Source organism: Mus caroli, unplaced genomic scaffold (genome assembly GCF_978045245.1).
Source record: "Mus caroli unplaced genomic scaffold, Mus_caroli_1 scaffold_2, whole genome shotgun sequence".
In the NCBI taxonomy this organism is placed as follows: Eukaryota; Metazoa; Chordata; class Mammalia; order Rodentia; family Muridae; genus Mus; species Mus caroli.
Window position 1 is genome coordinate 152740155 of NW_028227257.1, and position 20907 is coordinate 152761061.

At 50.1% G+C, this 20907-nt stretch overlaps 1 protein-coding gene across 3 annotated transcripts in view; it reads right to left on the reverse strand.

The window, feature by feature from the left end:
- Window positions 1-3598: 3598 nt before the first annotated feature.
- The window catches only part of Olfm1 (olfactomedin 1), a 37678-nt gene continuing 20369 nt past the window's right edge, over window positions 3599-20907 (reverse strand). For all 3 annotated transcript variants that reach the window (XM_029474395.2, XM_021184403.2, XM_085835081.1), the window contains exons 4-6: window positions 19721-19940; window positions 11648-11754; window positions 3599-5277 (exon numbers count right to left, since the gene is read on the reverse strand). In XM_029474395.2, coding sequence (XP_029330255.1) covers window positions 4603-5277; window positions 11648-11754; window positions 19721-19940 — 1002 coding nt within the window. In that variant the 3' untranslated portion in view covers window positions 3599-4602. The remainder of the gene's footprint in view (window positions 5278-11647; window positions 11755-19720; window positions 19941-20907) is intronic.

A 20907-nucleotide genomic window follows, 5' to 3' on the forward strand; every position in this document is an offset into this window, starting at 1 on the left:
ACAGCACACACACATACAACACATACATACAGCACACACACACAACACATACATACAGTACACACGCAACACATACAGTACACACACATACACACCACATACATCAGCACACACACACATACAACACATACATACAGCATACACACACACACAACACATACATACAGCATACACACACATACAACATACACACACACACACCACACACTACACACACACACACACACACACACACACACACACACACACACCCATATGTTACCAGAATCAAGAGCTAGATAACAAACCTGACAATATTTACAAGGGATACCAAAGAACCACAAAGGTCAACTGCCCCACCCCGGAGCATCTGATGGCTCAATGCTTGTCTAGAGAACCCAGGTTTGATTCCTGGCTTCACACAGTGGCTTCCAACTTTCTTTAACTCCAGTTCTAGGGGATCCGATGCTCTCTTCTAGTCTCCATGGGCCCTGCATGCACAGATGCATACACACACATGCAGGTGACTAGTTATGCGTCCTTAAGAACACTTTGAGAACAAGAGCAATCTTTCTAGCGCTGACTGTACATTTGTCTACTGTGCTCAGAATTATCAGTTGTTATTTTATGCTTTGAGCATCTGAGTTGCACACAGTATGTCCTGATTTCCCTACTCCCAGCTTATGAGGACCCAGGGATCCACTGGGATATGCAGGCCCCTGTGCTGTGTTAAGACCATCAATACTTTAGAGATTCTGCAATGAAGTGGGGGCCATTCCTTAAGAAACACGTGTTAAGACATGGAAGTGTGCAGTAAACACGACCGACTGCATGACGGCCTGCTGAATCCTCTGCCCTAGATGAGTGCCTAGTCTGTCCATGTCCAAGGCTTCTGGGAGCACCAAACTTCCCCAAGATGGGTCACTGAAGCCAGCAGCTGCCTTCTTCAGCTCCGGGATGGAGCATGGGTGTGGAAACGAGGTCCAGTACATCAGACCTCTGTAACTTCCTCAGGAGCCAGGCAGAGGGGGAGGAGAGCCACAGCGTACATGAGGTGAGGTGGGTGACTAGGCACAGGCTTGCTATGGAACAGAACCCCTGTAGAGATGGGCAAGGGGAACGCCTTGCCCATCTGTGAACAGAACCTGGAGTTTCATGCTCTGATCTCTGAGCATCTCAAAGAACTGCAGGATTTTGATTCCAGGCCAAACTTTTAATAAAGAAAATTCATCCACAGACGATAGGTTATTGACTGATATATCCAGTTATTGGAATACGGGAGATTTAGTGGCAAGGAGCTGTTTTATTTGCTCTTCAGATGAAGCCATTTTTTCTTAGGTATTTAATCTCCTAGCAGTATATTTTCCTTAGCAAATACCCTGTCTGGGACAGCAGATCCATGTGGGCTCGTCATGTCCTTATTTTGTCTTCTGGTGACTCACAAATGGGCATTTGCTTGCTTCTGATTTTTAAAAACTGTGTCATTAAGGAGAAATTACACAGAAATCAGCCCACTATTGGTGATCACCGCTCCAGCTGATGGTGTGCATACAAGACTCCATCAAATCAGGGATCGGGGAGAGGCCTCGCAGCTTGAGTGATCGCTTCATTGAAACTTGGGCTTTTAGATGAACAAGCACCCTATGTGTCTCAGGGGGTGGGGTTCTGCATGCTGTCTCACCCCAAGATAATTTGTAAACGTATAATTCATGAAAGTATGAAAATGCCTCCCACCTCTGGAAGTTTTAACTGGAAGCTCCTCCACTCTGTGGCCTCAGCCATGACTTCTCAGGGAGCCTGCAGCTGACTGTAATGAGGATTAGCTTTCCCCAGACCACCCCCTTTTCTCCTTACTCCCATCACCCCAGTGAATGAATCCTGGGAACCTCTAGGCAGAAGAAAAAGCAAGAAAAGATTTCTTCTTTCGTCTTTTTTTTTTCTCTCCCTCCCCCTCCCCCTCTCCCGATGCCTCCCCCTTTCTTTTTTTCTTTTCGGTTTGCATTTGGAGACTCACCTATTTTGGATACTTGAACTACTTCTCTCAGATCCCAGAATATGGTGGATGAGATTGGCCACAAGGATGCAGAGCCCGTGGGAGGAAGATTCTCTAGCAGGTGTGTGTGGGGGGCTCTAAGATGTTTGTGCAGTGGTGGGATTGATCTGAGGCCAGAAGAGAGGTGGTCAGGGGGCATGCTAGGGCTCTGTGCCTGGTGATCCCAGTGAGAGAGGGTCAAAGCAGGCCCTGTCTCTTACAGAAAGCTGTCCAACCTGCAGGTTGAATTTGGTTACATTCAGAGGAGAACAGCTATGAATGTGGCCAAGACAAACATCAGGAATTTACTTCAAATATTAAGAGATATTTTTGCAATTTCATTTTTGTATCTTGAACCTTGTAGCTAACACTGTGTCAAAATGTCAAAAGGTTGGAGACACCAGATGGACCATCGGTATCAGCAACCCACTGAGGAAGGGCACTGGGATCCAGGTTGTGGCCCCCTGAGTTGTAGCGGCTGGGAACTCCACATCAGGCCTGACTGATCTGTGCTCAGAACCCTCCCAGACCCCTTCCCACCACTGTCCTGTGGCTCTAACTATTGTCAAGGGCTAGATAATAAGAGAGCCTCCTATGCCCAAGCTGGACACAGTCCCCAAATGCCCACAGCTACTTTGTTCCTAGTTGCTCACCATGGAAGTGATGCCAAGTTCTGTGTGAGCACCAGGACTGCTGTCTGTCCTTAGACATCCTCAGACTCTCAGTTCTACAGTACAACCACACATCATGGGTATCAGCTTGTCCTGAGCACCATCAATGTCTTGCTTGGAGACCAACCAGCTGCTGTCCCAGGACATGGATGGGAATGTGGGAGACTAGTTTACTCACTGATTGGGGAACACATAACCTGACCCATGTCACCAGTGTCCACCCTGAGTAGGGTGACAGATGCCCAACTGTGGAGGTGAGGTGAGAGGAGATAGTTCACACCAAACCCACACGTAGAACATAGACAGCAACCACCCATCAAATCTGATGCCAGTCACATCACCATGTACAGGAGAGCCCCTCTCATGCCATCACCTCTCTGGTTGGCATTAAGTTCCAGGACATTCCAGGAAGGCTCTCAACCTGAGGCTGTGACTTGTTCTACAAGAACCTCTGGTCTACTTGGGTGTTCTAGGATGTTATCTGCATGTTGAGTCCTTTGGAATTGCTAGGGTCTACATACACATCTTGGGTTCCCAGGGCACCTCCTCTCTAGGTCTGTGGCAGCCCTTGGTGAAAGGCTGGGTTGGAAGTGGGGTGGGTTCACCATCATGGTCTTATCAGCATCAGTGAGGTCTCGGCTGACATATACCAATGGCACCAGAGCTGTCTGACATGGGTGGGTACCTGCTCCAGGGAAGAAGAGTCAGAGAAGGGGGTGAAGGGATGAAGGGTGGGGTCTCTGGGGCAGCCCTAGGTCGGGGGAACTCCAAGCATTTTTTGGCTTTGGGAAGTAGGAGGTCATGGTCCACTGTCCTCTTTCCCTTCTGAGTTCTCATGACCTAGAGGGTAGCTACGACATCCAGGGTTGCCCATCACATATGTCCCTCTTGCCACAGACAATAAGCAAATCGAGGCTATCTCCTAATATCTTTATTGTTCCTTAGATAACTGAACAGTACAAAGTTGCCCTCTTTGACTTATTTCTTTAAAAAATGATCTTTCCACACATGGCTGCCCTTGGGGAGTTCCTTCCTGTAGGAAACTGAAGTTTCCCACGATGCGTCCTTCCCATCCATGGTTACACAATCCAGATACCTTGACAAGATAAGAGTTCCACTGGGTTATTATCAACATGAACTTGACTATGTCTCCTATAAGGGCGAACACTGATTTTTTTTTTTTCTTTTTAGAAACAGAAACCATCCACTTATCAATCCAAACTACAGCATTGCATGACAACATTCATTGCATAAATTGAACACACGGAGTTACCACCTTGGGGGATAACAGACGGACACCTCACGATCTAGCTACAGGGTACGCAAGTTCAACAACGTGGGTACAGCAACTTCACCTACGCACACCCACCATCGCTTCGGGAAAGTACTAGACACAGGTCCATGAGCTACCGGGAGTCTCAGCACAGTTAATCTAAGAGACAACAACACGGTCAAAAAAAGGCAGCTGCGATATGTGTGGGCTGAAGCAGCCTACACTGAGCGAGCGCCTCGGGGGCTGGGGGAGCTGGTTGGGGAGAATGGCCATCACATCGTCTCGCTGGGCACAACCTAAGGAAATGTCCATGCAATCCTAACAGTGGGTTGTTCTTGGGTGAGAGGGGCCAACAGTCATCGCCTTGCTTCTTTGAGTTATTGGACCAGAGAGGGATGGGGTGGGATGGGGACAGCCAAGGAGCCTTGGGCTGCAGTTCCATCCACGTACATAGCGGTTTCTTCTGAAATCTGTGGCCCACCTGCAGGAGTAGGAGGAACACAGAGAGGACACCATCTCTCGGTGTCAAAATTGCGCTGATTTCTCAAAATCAGGACTGTTAGTATTCTTGGAATCATTTGGCAGCTGTTTCATGGAAATGTCCTCGGGGTGAGGACTTGGACCCTTGGCTTCTGGAAAAGCGGGAGCTACAACTCATCGGAGCGGATGACGTGGAAGAGGGTGACATTATAGAGGGTCTGATGGCCATTGTTCCAGGCGTACAGCGCGCGGTCTTTAGGGTTGTAGTCCAGCATGGAAATGTGAGAGTATTTGTTCTGGAAGGGGATGTCAATGTACTCGTAGGTCGAGGCGTTGGTTTGGTAGGCATAGTGGACCTTGGTGCCCCCCGAGTAACCGTTGGTGACGTAGAGGGTGCCGCAGATGATGAAGGCCTCACCGGCGCTGCGCTTGGGGTAGCTGGTGTTCCAGGTCTGGAGGATCTGCAGTGAGACAGGATCTAGCTTGCTGATGACAATGTTGCCTGCATTCTGGTTTGTGGCATAGACAGCCCAGAGCCCATTCTCGTCCACCATGAGGTCGATGTCTGAGTGGCCGCCCCAGGCGTAGTGATACATATTGTTGTAGCCAGCGTAGTCCAGGCTGCGTGTCTTCAGAATCGTCTCTGTCTTCAGGTCAAACCTAATGATAATGTGACTCTGGAATTTGTTGAAATAGATGGAGCCATTGTAGACCACCTGACCTGTACCTGACCAGGGGTGTGGGAGACGGTGAGAGGTAAAGTTGTCCGTGTTCATGAAGTCCACCATGGACTTGTACTCACGGACGAAGCGGTTGTTGTGATAACCATCCATGTACCAGACCTGTGGGGAGAGCAGACATGGTTAATGTCCCGCTGCAAGTTGAAGACATAGAGCATCCTGTCCTACCTTCAGGAACACTGGACTGCCCCTAGTCTCCACTCAGGACTATTTTCCTACCCCTGGGAAGAGTGGGACACAGTGGAGGGACAGATGTGGTCACAGACAGTTAGGGCTCTCCTACATATACAGTCCACAGCCAGTCTATGTAATATACAACAGTTGGTAGTATGGGAAACCCTACCATGTCCCCAGATGGAGCCCTCACTACTTAGGATAGCACCATGTTATAGGACAATGGCCATGTCTTTTTGCTCACTGTTGGTTCTTGGCCAAGGGATTGAGAGAAAGGAGTGTCATCAACTCGGGGACTCAGTTGATGCTAGAATCAGTGTTGCAGAGAGTACAGCTGCTAGGTAGATGCTCACACACTGGGGAGCTTCTGTCTGCAAGGACAACTGTCTCTCAAGGTGACTGGGAAGGGCCCTCTTCCAGTGTGCGGATGGCACGCTGTGAGTCCTCTCCATTTCACCAGCTGTTACTGATGTACAGTCTGAGTCTCTGTCGGCTGGCGTGTGTGTGTGTGTGTGTGTGTGTGTGTGTGTGTGTGTGTGTGAGAGAGAGAGAGAGAGAGAGAGAGAACACCAAGTGTGAGCAGGGGAAGGTAATTAACCAGGGCTTTGGTTTGCTGTAGGGGGCAATGGTTCATTCCCTAATCTGGGGAAAGCACATCTCAGACTGGACTGTGGGTCTCCCAGCCATGGAAATCACCCAAGTAACAAACTCAGCCTCGACCTGAGTTTGAAGGGTTACAAAGAAAGTGATTTCTGATGACTTGCTTGCATGCCAGTTAACCTGAGAACCATCTAGACTTGGAACAAAAACCTTTAGTAGTCTTGAAGCAATTTTGGAGCATCTGAGAAAGGGGCAGGGTTAGGAGAGAGACCTGGCAGCACGCTCTGCTGCCAGGCTTTAAGACAGCTGCGTTATCCACAGAGAGCTGGGGAAGCTGGGCAGGGATTAGGGCTGTGGCAGCAGCTCCCAAGCTTGGTTCCTGAGACATCTGATCAGATGCCGGGAGGCAGATGTGCCTTTGGTTTTTAATGAGATTAAAAACACCAACAGCAACAACAGGGTCTCTGTCTGAGGCTGTTGCTATCCTGAGTCCATCCCTCAACAATATGGGTCATGGATTAAAATGGAGATAGCAACCTCTAGGTCTCCCGGGGCAAAGCTACCCGCCCCCTACTCCCTCACTGGGCTGCCTCCTAGGATGGAGAGTTCTCCATCTCTCTGCAGCCTCTGCTTTAACCTCCCTCTACAGCCCTCCCTGTCCACCTGTGAAGCAAGCCCCTCCTTTGTGCTTTGGAATGGGCTCTCCACAGCACGAAGCTAGTGATTGGTTTCTGTGTTTCTTCCGTCTAGTGTATAACAAGATGATACCAGTATCCAATTTCTAAGGATTTTTAAGTGGTCTCTTCTCCATATACTGGCAAATCAGTCACAGGACCCAACTGCTTTCTGAAGACACAGACTGGGTTACATTAAGGAAGTAGGCTCCAGAGGCCAAATATTCAACTACAGGCTATGGAGGCTGCTTGAGACATGGGCCATTCTACAGAAGAGAGCCACATGGCTCAAAGCCCAGAGCATCATGGGAAGAAGACCCATTTCCAAAGGGCCGCTCTTCCCCTCAGTGTTGTGACCTCTGCTCTGAAATGCCTTTGTTTTCTGTCCTTTTCAAGGCTAGTGTTGGCTCTGGGAAGTGACTCCAGAGGCAGTTGCTGGCTCCCAGAGACATGGCTCTCATGTCCTCTAGAAGGATCAATGGTTCTTTCCAACTAGACTCAAGGATGCTCGGCTAAAGGTGAAGGGCAGAGTGGAGGGTGTCAGGGTACCTACACCATTTGGCTTTAGTTAGAGGACACAAGTGTCGTCAGAGGAGCCTAAGCGCCAGCGGAGCTGCCTTTGATGCAGGACAGCTGCTTAGGAATAGAGGGGACCAGTGGACAAAGAGCCACCCCACCTTCACTCGGGGACCAGTGGACAAAGAGTCACCCCACCTTCACTCTTCTGGTCCTGATTTCTGTCTCTCAGTAGCTGACCCTGAGAATTTTGGCATAACTGACCAGACCACCTAAAAAAGAGATACATACACTTCTTTTTCTAAGTAAGTTCACAAGTGAGACTGTTAAAATGGCTCGTGTACACGCCTCAAATCCAACTCCACTGTGACCGATGTCTGAGCAAAGATTCCTTTGATCCATGCCTTCGCTCTCATATTACCCTTCTCAGGCTGCAGAGTGGACCTATAAAAAGTCTGCTTGCCAGGGAATGAACTCTATGGCCAAGAAAAAGCTGTAGGTCGACATACACTAACATCAAAACTTAGTTAACAGATTTAGTAGTTTCTAAGTCCCCACATCACATCTGTAGCTGGTGCCCAGGCACACAGGGGCATCCTTCTAACATCTGTGCTTGATTCTGCATGACTCTTATTTTTCTGCCTCAGAATGAACTTGCTCACTTTGCATCTGTCTTACCTCATTCTCTCCTTTGATGGATGTCAAGGGCTTGCCTGCTTGGAGGTCCCCGAGGCTTTGCGGGGCTCCCTGAGCTCTCCTGCACACGTTATAGCTCTGCTTTAAGTCTCCCCATGTTCAGACATGAAAATGGAGGCTACTTAACCAAGTTCAGTTCCTTTTCAGCTGGGAGGGGAACCAGGGCAGAGCTGCCAGGGCTCTACACATCATCTTATGGTGCAGCGAAGGTGTTGGGTGATGCTATTTAAAGGACCGTCTTGCTAACAGGGCTTTAGTTTTGCTCTTCTCTCTGGCTTGGCAAGCATCTGACAAGTGTCCTCCTGAAACCGCTAGCATCAAGGAATTCAGCCTTGGAAACCATGTTCTAAAGGGAGCAGTTAGTGAAGGGGTGGAGAGAACCCCAGTGGGAGGCTGGGAGGAAGTGGCGGGATGCCAGACACCCCAGGAATGTCCCAGTCCCTACTCCCACTGAGAAAGGATTAGAAAGGATGTCTGAGCTGCCAGCAGACAGAGCTGCAGGCACCAGTAGATCTGTGTAATCTAAAGCATTCTGGATAATTCCACCCTCTGTTCTAAGGATCATCTGCTGGTTTTGATGCTGTTTAGATGAGAGGAAAGAGCCTTTGCACACAGAGCTAAGTGAGAGTTTGAGGAATATGCCACCCTTTTGAACATGAGCCTCCTGGGGCAGTGGGTACAAGCCCCCTCTCTGATGTCTTGTGTAAGCTATACTGGACTCCTGAGGTGGCAAGCCAGTTGGAAGCAGAAAGGGAGGTGGGTGGGACACAACTCTGTCAGAGTGTCTCAGTCCAAGCAGACTGTGAGCCTGAGAATCCAGAAGGAAATCTCTGGAACTCCAGGGACTTGGAGGTGTGGTAGAGAGGTAGGGACTCATGCATCCCGCACACAAGAAATACAGCTCGCACTGCTTCTAATGTTGGGGACTGAGGGTCTGTGGCTCACTGCTGAGTAAGGTTCATTTGCATAGCATGTTACATAGTTGGTGTTTGTTAGAGGGGAGCCCATGCAAAGGTGTCCCAAGCTCATTTTGCTCTAACAGTTTACACAGAGGCAGTGGGGACTGAGCTGGCTCAGCACGAGGCCCTCAGTACACACACTGATGTGGGGCTCTGCAGCTTCCTGAGGTCTTCTCGTGGGTCCCATGCAGTCCTCCCCTCCGTTTCACCCCATCCTCCACGGGGGCCTGCTCTAAAGCCAACATCAATTTCTCTTTCTTTCTCTTTTTTCTTTTTTTTTTTTTTTGCATGTGTGTGGCGAGTTATTGGTCTCCCGTGTGTATGTGATCAAAAGTAAATGGGAGATTGGAAGAAAGCAAACAAAACAAACACTGCTGGTGTTGATCAATGGTTGAACAAGGCAACATGTCACTTAGCAGGCTAGGAGCACGTGGTTCAGAGTGGTTAGAGCCCAACATGCCCAGAGCAGCACCCAATACTGTGTGCCTGCTGCCAGCCAGCATCCAGCCACTTCCCCTGCTGTCAGCCCTCACGAAGTCCCCTCCTCCTTCTAGCCACTGCCTGCCACCAGAGCCTCCTCTGCCGGAAGGCAGTCACGAAGCAGAAAATAGATACTTAATTGTCACAGCACCCATGGGTGTCCTGACAAGTTTGTGAGCCTACACCCTTGCTATGCCTTATATCCTAGACACTGAGGCACACATATGTAATGTCAGAAGGCTCCAGACTTGGGTACTTCTCTTGGCCTTGGCTAGCCAGGGTGGAATTGATGGTGGGGAGAGGTCCTTAGTGGGTGGCATCAGGAGCCTCAGTCCAGAATCTCACAGATTCAGTGACACCAGGCACCAGCCTCTGAGGACCATGGGTAGGTCCTGGCCCATTTGCATGAGTAGTGGTTAACAGTTTCTCAGAAGCCTGGAAGGAGGTACTGGTGCTAGAAGGTGTATAGAGAGCTGTGTGTGTGTGTGTGTGTGTGTGTGTGTGTGTGTGTGTGTGTGTGTGTGTATGGGCAAAGAGGCAACTATATCATTCTCTGCAATCCAGAGCTGGTAACTAGACATGACATGGTAGGGGCAGAGCCTGGCATGCTGGCCTGGATTTCCTAGGCATCTTCTGTCTTGGCCCTCTTTCTCCTCATCATAGCATCCACATCTATAGTAAGAGGGTGTTCCTAACCAAACTTTGAGCAGAGGTAACTTTTTCTGACAAGATGTGAGTACAATCAAAACCTAAGTGTCCCAGTTAGCACTAATTGTCAACTTGCCCTAACCTGAAATCAGCTGAATAAAGAGTCTCAGTGGAGTAACTGTCTTTATCAGGTTGACATATGAGCATGCCTGGAAGGGACCGTTTGATTGCCTTGACTAACAGAAGGGCTCATCTCGCTGTGGGCGGCACTATCCCCTGTGCAGTGGTTCTGAGCTATGTTAAAAAGCTAGCTAAGCATAAGCCATCCTTAGCATCCTTCATGGTTCCTGCTGTTATTTCTTGCCCATGTGTGAGTTCCTTAGTCAGAAGTGATGCTTAGAAGAATAGCAGATAGGTTTATCTTCAGGCCCTTGCTGGAGTTCCTGCCCCGACTTCCCCCAGGAATGAACGTGACCAGGAAGTATAACACACAAAAAAACCAAACCAAAACAAAACAAAAAACCCAACCTTTTCTTCCTAAGTTGCTTTCTGTCAAAGTGTTTTTATCACAAGCAACAGAAAATAAACTAGAAGGCTGAGAGACTATATACCACCATGATCCAGAAAACAGTGTGAGAACAACTTATGCTCACATAGCCCTGACCCTACTGTATCTTCTGGCCAGCCCGGCCAGCTCTCCCAAGCTGTCTGTCATGTGGAAGAGCTGGGCCCTTGGTGGCACTGGTCTATAGAGCCATGTCTAGAGGGTCTTTTACCCACCCCCAGTTGCCTCCTGGTTCCAGTTCTGCCTAGCCTTGTTCTGCCTGCCATGGGGAGATGTGAGAAGGCTTAGAGCATCTTGGATTTCAGGCTGCTTCCTCTGGGCCCAGAGAGGAGCAACCAGTTCTGAGTGTGGCTGTCCACTCTCCTGCAAACCTCTGATGAGAAGAGTATTTGGGAGAAGCACCCAGACCCCAGGAGGCTCATCCTGTTTGCAGTGATTAGCACTGGATGGCATCAAAGGATTCACAGAAGCATGGCTTCTCTTCCATCTCTGTTGGAGTTTCCTAGAGACCCTGACTGATCCTTAAGTCCTCCTCCATCCAAGAGGCCTCCCAGCCTGACTCCCCATGCTCAGTTCCCAAAAGGCTGAGACCACAGCCCAGTTCCAAGGAAGGAGAAATAGGCCAAAAAAAAAAAAAAAAAAAAAAAAAAAGGGCGGCTGGCTCATTTTTCTTTTCTGAGGTTTGCCCACGGGGGAAACACCCAGGAAAAAGGAACCCAGTCTCTTCTCAGAATCAAAAGGGAACACAGAGCTTCTATCAGCCATGAAAGGAATGGCAAATGAGTACAAATCAGCTGTCATTAAAACAAGAAAGGCCTAATAGATTCCATCCCTGAAGCAGAGACTGTAATGGGAAACGCCCGGAGCGGTCAGCACGGTAGATGCCTGGGCACCTGCTCAGCCACTGGGCAGAGCTGCTGCTGCTCCTCCCCCTGCTACCACCGTGCTCAAATGGACAGCCTCCCCACCCCATTGTCTGTCACTCGTGCCAGCAATGGGGCCTCCACCAGCTCTCCTTAGAAGAAGCCCTTGGGAGACTCTGGCTCTATCTAGTCCACATCCCCTGGAGTTGTCTGCCTAGGTGATAGACACGGCTGGTACTAGGGTGAGGGACAGACACCAGGCCTTTTAAGTCCCTTAAATCTTGGGGGGACACTTACCCGGTTATCACCTTCTGGGGCCAGCGGGTCTGTCATCCAGGACCCAAACCTTGAGCCAGAGGTCTTGACAGTCACTGGGTCACTTATGCCTGTCAGCTTCCCGCAGGCTGGAACAGAGTGCACATAGGTGAGGGCCAATAGGCAATGGAGAGCCTTGGCCCCCTCCCCCAATGGCACAGCTAGACTCAGAGGACAGCTGCTTCTTCCTCTTCCTCTGAAGCCCAGCAGCTCATGATGTCACTTATACAGGTCCTACTGTTGGCCCAAGAAGAGCCAACCCCTCCTCTAGAGAAAGCAACCGAGGGCAGGCATCAGCAGGACATAGCAGTGAGTGGCTGCCCTCTGGGACTCCATGACTTCTTGTAAGCAAAAGGCCAGGCCAGCCTGATAACCAGTGAGGGTAGGCCTCAGCAAGCCTCAGTCTTCTCTAGGAAATGGAGCAAAAGAGCTCAGTAGTCTTGGCTGCTGGAATAAAGCACTTAGCCAGCATGGTGGGAACTTAGACTCCTGGACCCAGGCAGGATTCACCTCCCCAAACAGAAAGACAATCCTAGCAGCCCACAACAGCAACCCACACCATGGGAGCATCTTTCCTGTGCATGTGTCTGTCTTGGAATCAGCCCCCTGGTGGAAGTGGGTGGAGGCTTGTTGGTGTCCTGCTGTGTGTGTGTGTGTGTGTGTGTGTGTGTGTGTGTGTGTGTGTGTGAGCTTTCCATGCTCTCAAGTGGGCTGGGATCAGAGCCTCATGCTCTGTGGAATCTTGAGTGCAACCTCTGCATGCCTCCTATCTCACAGATGGCCAGAGGTGACTTCAGAGCTGCAGCTTAGTCATTCAGGAGGTGCTGAAACTGTGACCAGCACCCCTGCCTTAGTCTGCAACTCTCCTGCCATCCTATGGACCCCCAGTTTGAGCCTGATATGTAGAACTTCTCCTTTTCATTCCATGAGGTCAGGCTTGAGTGTGACCCCCCCCCCCCCACCTCCCAGTTTATAGGACCCTCAAGGACCACATTAGCATACACACACACAGTCTGCAAAGTTCAGAGAAGATCCAGTTGCTTAGGCAGGATTGTGAGAGGCTTAACCTGAGACCACAGGGAAGCAGAGATAATCCTACAGTGATCAGGGCAGGCCAGGCCCCAGGGAGGGTGCAGTTCGCCCTGCTCCCACACTCAGCACCATCTCCTCAAGCCCACAATAGGGTGGGCATCTCCACAGTGGTGTTGCACAAGGCTGGAAAGAACAATGGCTCGACTTGGCCTAAAAGCCAGCAGAGAGGGGACTCTGGACAGTGGGAGGCTCAACAGGATTAAAAAAAACCCACCAATGTCCCAGCCCTGGTATCCCTGCCCAGACTGGGAGAGGGAGTGCCACACTGTGCCCACTCTCCTGCCCCTTCCTCAAAGGCACCCCCCACTACGAGGAATTTGGGTTTTCCCACACCAACACTTTCTACTGAGGCTCAGGGCTCTATGGAAGTCTTGAGCACAAGGGTCTAAAAGGTATATCGCTGAGCACAGAGCATGCCCTCTTGGCCTCTGTTCACATTGGCCTGCCCTGCCTAAGCCCTGGGCTTGGAGGAGATACCAAGGGAAGGGAAAGGAAAAAGAAGGGGATGGGAAGAGGCTAAGGTTGACCAGTGCGGACAGCAGCAGAAAGGGAGGATCCCAACGGGTCTGTGGAAAAATTTACTTTCCATGAGTGCTGTGACCAACTTCACACACACACACACACACATACACACACATACACACACACACACACACACAAACACACACACACACATACACACACACAAACACACACACACATACACACACACATACACACACACACATACACACACACACACATACACACACACACACACAAACACACACACATACACAAACACACACACACATACACACACACACATACACACACACAAACACACACACACATACACACACACACATACACACACACAAACACACACACACATACACACACACACATACACACACACATACACACACACAAACACACACACACATACACACACACACATACACAAACACATACACACACAAACACACACACACACACAAACACACACACACATACACACACAAACACAAGCATACACACACACAAAAGCATACATACACAGAAACACAAGCACATAGACAAACACAAACATACACACACAAACACAAGCATACACACATACATACCTACACACACAGAAACACAAGCACACAAACACAAGCTCATAAACACAAGCTCACACACACAAACACAAGCATACACAAACACATACATACATATACACACACACACAAACACAAGCATACACACACACACACACACAAACAAACACAAATGCACCCACCCACGTGCACACCTGTATGCCTTCTGAAGTTGTTGTGAGTTCATTCTGTGCTACCTGTAGACACCAGGCAGGGAAAGCCATGTGCCCAGGCGGGACTCTACCCCTCACTCCCAGTTTTTCTTTCTTTGTTCCTGTTCACTTAGCAGGTGGTCTTGGGTTGCCAAGGAGACAGAGGCTCCCTCTTAAATGGGTGGGAACTGAAAGAAGCCAACAGAAGGCAACCTCTCCCCAAGTTCTCTTCCCAGACCCCATTCTGCCATCCAGACCCATCATCCACAGAGCACTGGTCCCTGTAATTTCTCATAGAAGGTCTCCTGCCCATCCTGGAGACATGATCTATGAACTGCTTGGAGGTTAAGGTTCAAACGAATCAACATGCACAGTTGTCATGGCTGGAGAGCTCTGTGGAAAGCATCCTTACTGCCCAATGGCATGCGGTGCTTGTGGTCAACACATGACTTAGCCACACACTAGATTTTCTAAGATGCCACGCACACTAGATCTGTCCCAAATCCACTGGATGTCCTTCCTGGTTGGACATTCTTCTGCAGAAACCTGACGTCTTCCTGTACATGACCTGGACATGGCAGAAATGTTGGGACGCCGCCCACCTCAGCTTGGATGCCTAGCCCTGGTCCTAGCCCTGGTCCTAGCCTTGCCTGCCTCCGTGGCTGGGATTACTGTACTCCCACTCTAGAGCAGTGGCTCACCTTCCTGCCCAGCTTCTCGGACTGGGCCGAGACACATGCCCATCCACTTCTGTGACCTTAGCTAGATCCATATTTTCTGGGGTTGCCAACAAAAGCACCTGGGGCTTGCTGCTGCAGGTTAAGAAGTCTCTTCCACTCATCCTCCTTCCCATAAACAAACAAATGCCTTAGTTCTCAGAAGAGCCTCCTGAGTACATCAGTTCACCATCTGACAAGTGCTGGGCCTCTGGGGAGTGAAGCCCACCTTTCATGCTACCCATGTTGATCTTGGTTACCAGCAGCAACCCCAGGAAAGCACACTAGCATCGGTGCACAACACAGGCCTTGGAGAACACGTCTGCATAGTTCAGCCATTCCACCATGGATTCAGATGGGAATGTGCAGGAAACAAGACTTTGCTCTCAGCCAGGCCGGGGGCAGCCTTGAACACTCCACCCATCTGAACCTTTCACTCTCTCAGAAGTGACAGAGGTCCACATCTGAATTCTACAGGAAGGATGCCCAGCAGGTCCAGCCTGCCAGCCACACCCGCCATCCTCTATGTGCACAGTCACGGAGAGCAGTCAGCCTTCCAATGCTTCAATGCTGAGGAGGGTAAGGAGGTGTGGCTACTGTGTCTCCTGCTCTCTAAGCTGCTGGGCCAGGCACAGTTCCCAGGGCCCATGGGGCTGGAGGCTGCCTGCTCTCCTTGAGTCAGGGAGTTATTTTTGGTTCCCTGTCCACACTAGTTCTGCCAAGACCTCTCGAACTGACAGACTCTAAAGAAGTCCACGGCAAAGGCTTGGCAGTATCTTGGCACTCTCAGTTCTAGAAAGTGTCCCTCTCCAGTCACACACTCAGGATAGTCAGGGGTGGGAACAGGGGTGGGAGTGGGATGGAAGAGGCCTGCTGGAGGGATGGAGCCCAGGTGGGAGGGTATTGGGATGGAGATGCCTGGCCAAGCTGGAAGCTAGACAAGCCATATGCCTTGTGCACTTCCTGGGAAGATGACAGGCTGAGGGCAGCCTGGACCATCTCAAAGCTTAGGTCAGGATAGGCATATCTGGGAGGCTGGGTGAGGAGGTCTGTGTCCACAAACAGGCTTTGGCCTTCATTCTCAGCCTTCAGCCCTGAGACTAGAGAAGAGCCATGTAGAAAGAAGTCTGCAGGCTGGGAATGGGAACAAAGCCCAAGTTACAGGTGAAAGAGCCCTAACCCAGGCCCAGGTATGGACCCATAGCCTACAGCAGATCTGTGAGCATATTCTTAGAGTCATCTTTCCCCTCTTGCCCTAGCAAGGAGAGGCCAGGCCTCTAGAGGACCACCTGATACAAGATATGGAGTAGGCAAGTCTGGTCCAATAGGGGCTGTAGGCTGCAGAACTCCTGGGTTCTCATCCCTTGAGCTTCCACTGTCAAATCACCCTTAACTCTCCTATCTGGGAGTCATCACAGAGCTCTGTGGGCCACTATGTCCACTGGCCCTGCTAGTGGAGGCCAGCCTCTGCCTGTTGACTCTGGCATCTCAAGTATTAGGGAGGTGTCTTTTGGTTCCTCTTGAAGTACATATAGGAGCTCACAGCGCAGCACAGGATGGTAGTCACTGTACCCGACCAGAGCAGGAACCTGCAACTAGAATCCTAAGTGTGGGTGCTAGGTGGACAGCTCACCTGGCTGGCAGGCAGCTTGTAAGTAGAAGCCACAAGCTTTCCTAAGACATATTTTCAGTAGAGTAAAAACCACTCTTTGGGTTGACCCTAGCTGTCTGGGATCTTCCAACCCACCAGCAGAAAGAAAAAAAAAAATCTCACCAGGGAGCCCTTGGCATCAGTGCCAGGATAGTATGACAGGGACGTCATTTAAACCAGCTAGTCCTCCATGGTGACAGTGACCAAGGAAGCCTGCAGTACCACTGTGCCCTAAGTCTGGGGAGTGGCTGGGGAGTGCTGAGGCCCAAGCTCTGGCCTTCCCCAGGTTAGCTGTTGAGATCTGACCTTGCTGCATCCTCTTAGCAGCCACCAGGGTTCTAGGTAGCACTGCCTCTCTCCTGCCTATGGACAAGACTTGCTCTAGGGGGTTGCACTTTCCAAAAAAGACCCAAGACATGTTATGCCTAAGCTCAGTCCAGCAGGAAGATATTTCAAATTCTAGCACCCGGCTGGGATACTTAAAGCATGTCACCCCATCAAGGAACCAGGAGCAACTGTAACTCCAGTCCTTGAGTTGTGATTTCTGCGTGTGTGAAGGAATTTTCACCAACTGATTTGAAGGACAGAGGCAACCAGGGCAGTTCTGATAAGAGACTTTGAGAGACTCAGGGAGCCTTTACCTCTCTCACTCCCAGTTAATGTAACCAACCATCTGCTAAGGCAGACACACCGGGGAGACTGGGGCTTGAGAACTCAACTACTGAGCTTCCACATGTGTAGTTTCACCCACTGGGCCAGCAGTGAGTGCTGCCCACAGCCAGAAGCTGTATCCTGGGATTGTCATCCTGTGAGTCGGCTGCTAGGGAGGCTGGGGGATGACCCTCTCAGCAAGGCTAAAGCAAAGACTGAATTAAGCATCCATAGGGTGTTAGTCCTCATGTTCCTGGACTGAATGAAGGCCTGGGACAGATACTAAACCCATCGATAGACCTATCAGTCAACCATCTGCCACCTATTGCTGTCAGGCATCAGCCAGCCACTGACCAATCCTCTATCTGTCTGTGCATCCACCATCAGCTCTGCCTCCCTCTGTCTCATTATTCTTCCAGTTATTTCTTCTCCCCACCTCCACTTTCCCACACACCCGCTTACTGATCTATCACACCCCCAGTTCCTCTGAGCCAGGCAGTGCAGAGCTGGTAACATGCATAATATCTACACATTCTCAGAGTGACCCCAGGGCCTGAGGATTCTCTGTACCTTTGTGCTGCATATCAGTTGACACCACAATGGAAGATGGCAGTAAGGACCTGGGAAAGGCACCTGTTGTTGAGTGGCTCTTGCTACTTTCACTATTTTATAGATTGGCACCTCAGGGCTGCCCAGACTGGGGGTTCAGAGCTCACTACCCCACCCCCAGCTGCTGTTTCTCTTCAAGTATGTGATTACTGAAGTCCCTCAGGTGACCATGCTGGCACATCCCAGGGCTTTATCACTCTCTCTTCATTCCCAAGTGACATGTCCTAACAGCCCAAGGGCAGCCACGTGAAAGCCCCAAGATCCCAGCCATAAGGTAAATTCACGAGACTACTAAAGATAGGCTGTGGACAGATGGGAAGTCTGGCTTGCCTGGGATAACCTGGAGAGTCGTGTGCACTGCCCCCCTCTCCCAAAGGCCCACTAGCTTGGCAGCCTTGGTAATGTCCTACCATGGTCTCCATCTGGCTTTTCTTGGTTTCTTTGAGGTATGACACCCAGCCTGGTCACCTGGGAGGGGAAACAGCATTTTGGAGGAATAAATAGCAACCCCAGCCTCTGGGCTCTTCAGAGACATCTAAGTGCTTGGCTGGGAAGGCTGGGAGAAAGGCCATGGTGGGAAGCCAAGGGAAGACTGGAGAGGATCCACAGCCTGTTCCTCATCACCACACTCTAGGCACACCTAGAAAACCTGCCCAGGCAAAGGAGGAGGCTCTCATCCAGACCCACACACAGGCTGACTGTTGCTACAGCTCCCTCCACAATGGGCCATGGGTTTCATGACACACCGAAGTAAGAATATACACGGGACATGATTCCTTGATGGCCCTGCAAGTGTCTCTTCAAAACAATTAGTCCCCAGGGCCCAGCATAGTCTCCCTGCTCATCAGGCCTGAGAGCCCCAAACTTTCACTGTTGCTGGGGACAAGCCAGGAGCAGCCATTGAGAACCACCTGGAAGTCACGAGACTACTTGTCTAGTGAATGTTCTCATTTGTCATCTAACACCGAGGACCCGTGTTTGCGTGTTGGTCTGTGCAGGTGCACACATGTATGTACGAGCTCCTATGGGGGCCAGAAGACAATCTCAGGTTCATTCCTCAGGAGCCAGCCACCTCGACAGGGCCACTCACCATATCACTTCCCAAGTGAGCCACATCCGCTGGCCAGCCAGCCCTGACACCCACCTTTCTTCCCTTCCTCCAGCTAGGGTTCTTTTTACATGAGTTCTGGGCACTGAACCCAGGTCCTTGTGTTTGCTCTGCAACAGAACCATTTATTTGGTCCATGCCAAGGCTTCTGAAAGGTTGTTTGTTCTTTGGGATATTTTAAATTTGTAAGGGGTGGATGAAGGAGGGACTGAGTCAGAGCATCACCCAGAGTCCCCAGAAATCTTTCTGAAGGCAAAGTCACCCTAATACGTACACGCTAGGAAAAAAAAAATGAGTTGGTCAGACTCTATGGGGGAATGTTGACACCGAACATCCACACATGCAGTATGGCCAAAGCCACTAGGTAATCAGAGCCCAGATGCCCCCCACCTCAGGACTGTCGGGGAACATGAATCTGAGAGGGAGGCAAACCACCTTGCTCTACCCAGGCCTCTGACAGACGGCTCCCACTTGCTCTACCCATACATAGCCCGAAGCCATACCCACTTTTTAATTCCAACTAAACCTGATGCATAGCCTCAAGGTGTCTTATCAGTTCTCAATCTGGTTGGAGATATGTTTCTAGACCTTTAAATCTATCCTACAAACACATGCATGGACCACACACAGGCATATTAAGCACTCACACCTGTGCACACACGTGTGCACCCACCCAATAGCATGTGGCATCTAATATCATATATTTTTTTTCCAAACGTTAGGTTCAGTGAGGTCTGGGACTGGCCCTGGCATGGGCTTGCACATGGGCGATGGCCTGGGGTGGGTGTGGCCTGCACTTCTTGCTGCTCTTTCTGGGTGGCCCTACCCAGAAGCCCTGATGCAGCCATCACTGCTGAGGCCAGGCGGGCACTGTGGCTTCAGCATTGCTCCCTACACCTGCGTGTGTGGCAGAGTCGGGCCAGACAGTGCCACACCGGCAGGGTGCCGGGCCTACCTAGTTTTTGCATGCATGCACGGAGCCTTTCTTCAAGATTGGACACTCTGCTCTGAAGTTCATCGTAGTCATAGGCGCCAATCTCCTCTTGCAGTTCGTTAAGCACTGACGTCAGATTCTGGACCTCCTCCTTAAACTGCAATACCAATTTGGCATCGGCCTTGTACTCTTCCAACACAGGAATCAAAGGCCTAAGTTCATCCATTTTCGCTTTTATTGCCTGCAAGGTTAAAATAAGCTGGTTCAGTGCGATGCATGCAAAAACTTGAAATACCCTGCCTTGGCCTGGCTTCTCCCTACGAGAGGGAAGGTGTGCACAGTCCCGTTTTAGCAATCCGTCAGTTATCGGGTCCCAGTGAGTCAGGAGAGCGTATTAAACAGTCCTCAGAACACCACAATATTTGGGAAAGGCCTTTATTTGTCAGTTGAGAATGCAGCATCTTAAAGTTACATGCTTTAGGTCACATACACAAACTTTGTGGGGTTTTTTTTTTCTTTCTTTTTCAAAAAGTGCATTGACAAGGGTTCAAACTATTCATGGGATGCATCTAGAGTCGCATGCAAAAGGAGGATCCTGGCTGGATTCAAGGCTCCTTAGTGAAATGGCGCTAAGGACTGGAAAAGAATCGTAAAAATGCATGGTGCAAAAAGCTCTCTGGCTCTCTCATGGTTACATGGGGGACTGCTTCTTCAGTCACTGGCGCATTGAAAAAACTCTTTAAGTTAGCCCTGCAAGCAAGAAAACGAAACACCGTTGAAAAGCTAGCTCACTAGCCTGCCTCAAACAGCCATTAAAAGACATATATTTGCACGGTCACTTAAGAAAAATCACACTTTAATCATAGTAAAACAAGTTACTCAGATGGTGATGGGGATCCCTCACGGTTTCTGCCGAGATACCTTCATGCAGTGACTACAGTGTAAAAGGCAACGGCTTGCTTTTGCTGTCCCAAAGTCTCAGAGACCCCAACTTTGGATCTCAAAGGGTGCTATGTGGATGACTCTCTCCAAGGGGAGCTACCTCATGTCACTGAAGACACTTCTGTCTTCACAGTCTGCCGAGCACAGGAGGACAGATGCTGGCCAGGACAGAAACAAACTCTTTTTGGTCTGTAAGGTCAAAATCTCTTGCCAAGGTAAAGTCATGATGGCAAAGGGGCAGGCACAGCCTTTCCCTGCCTGGGACA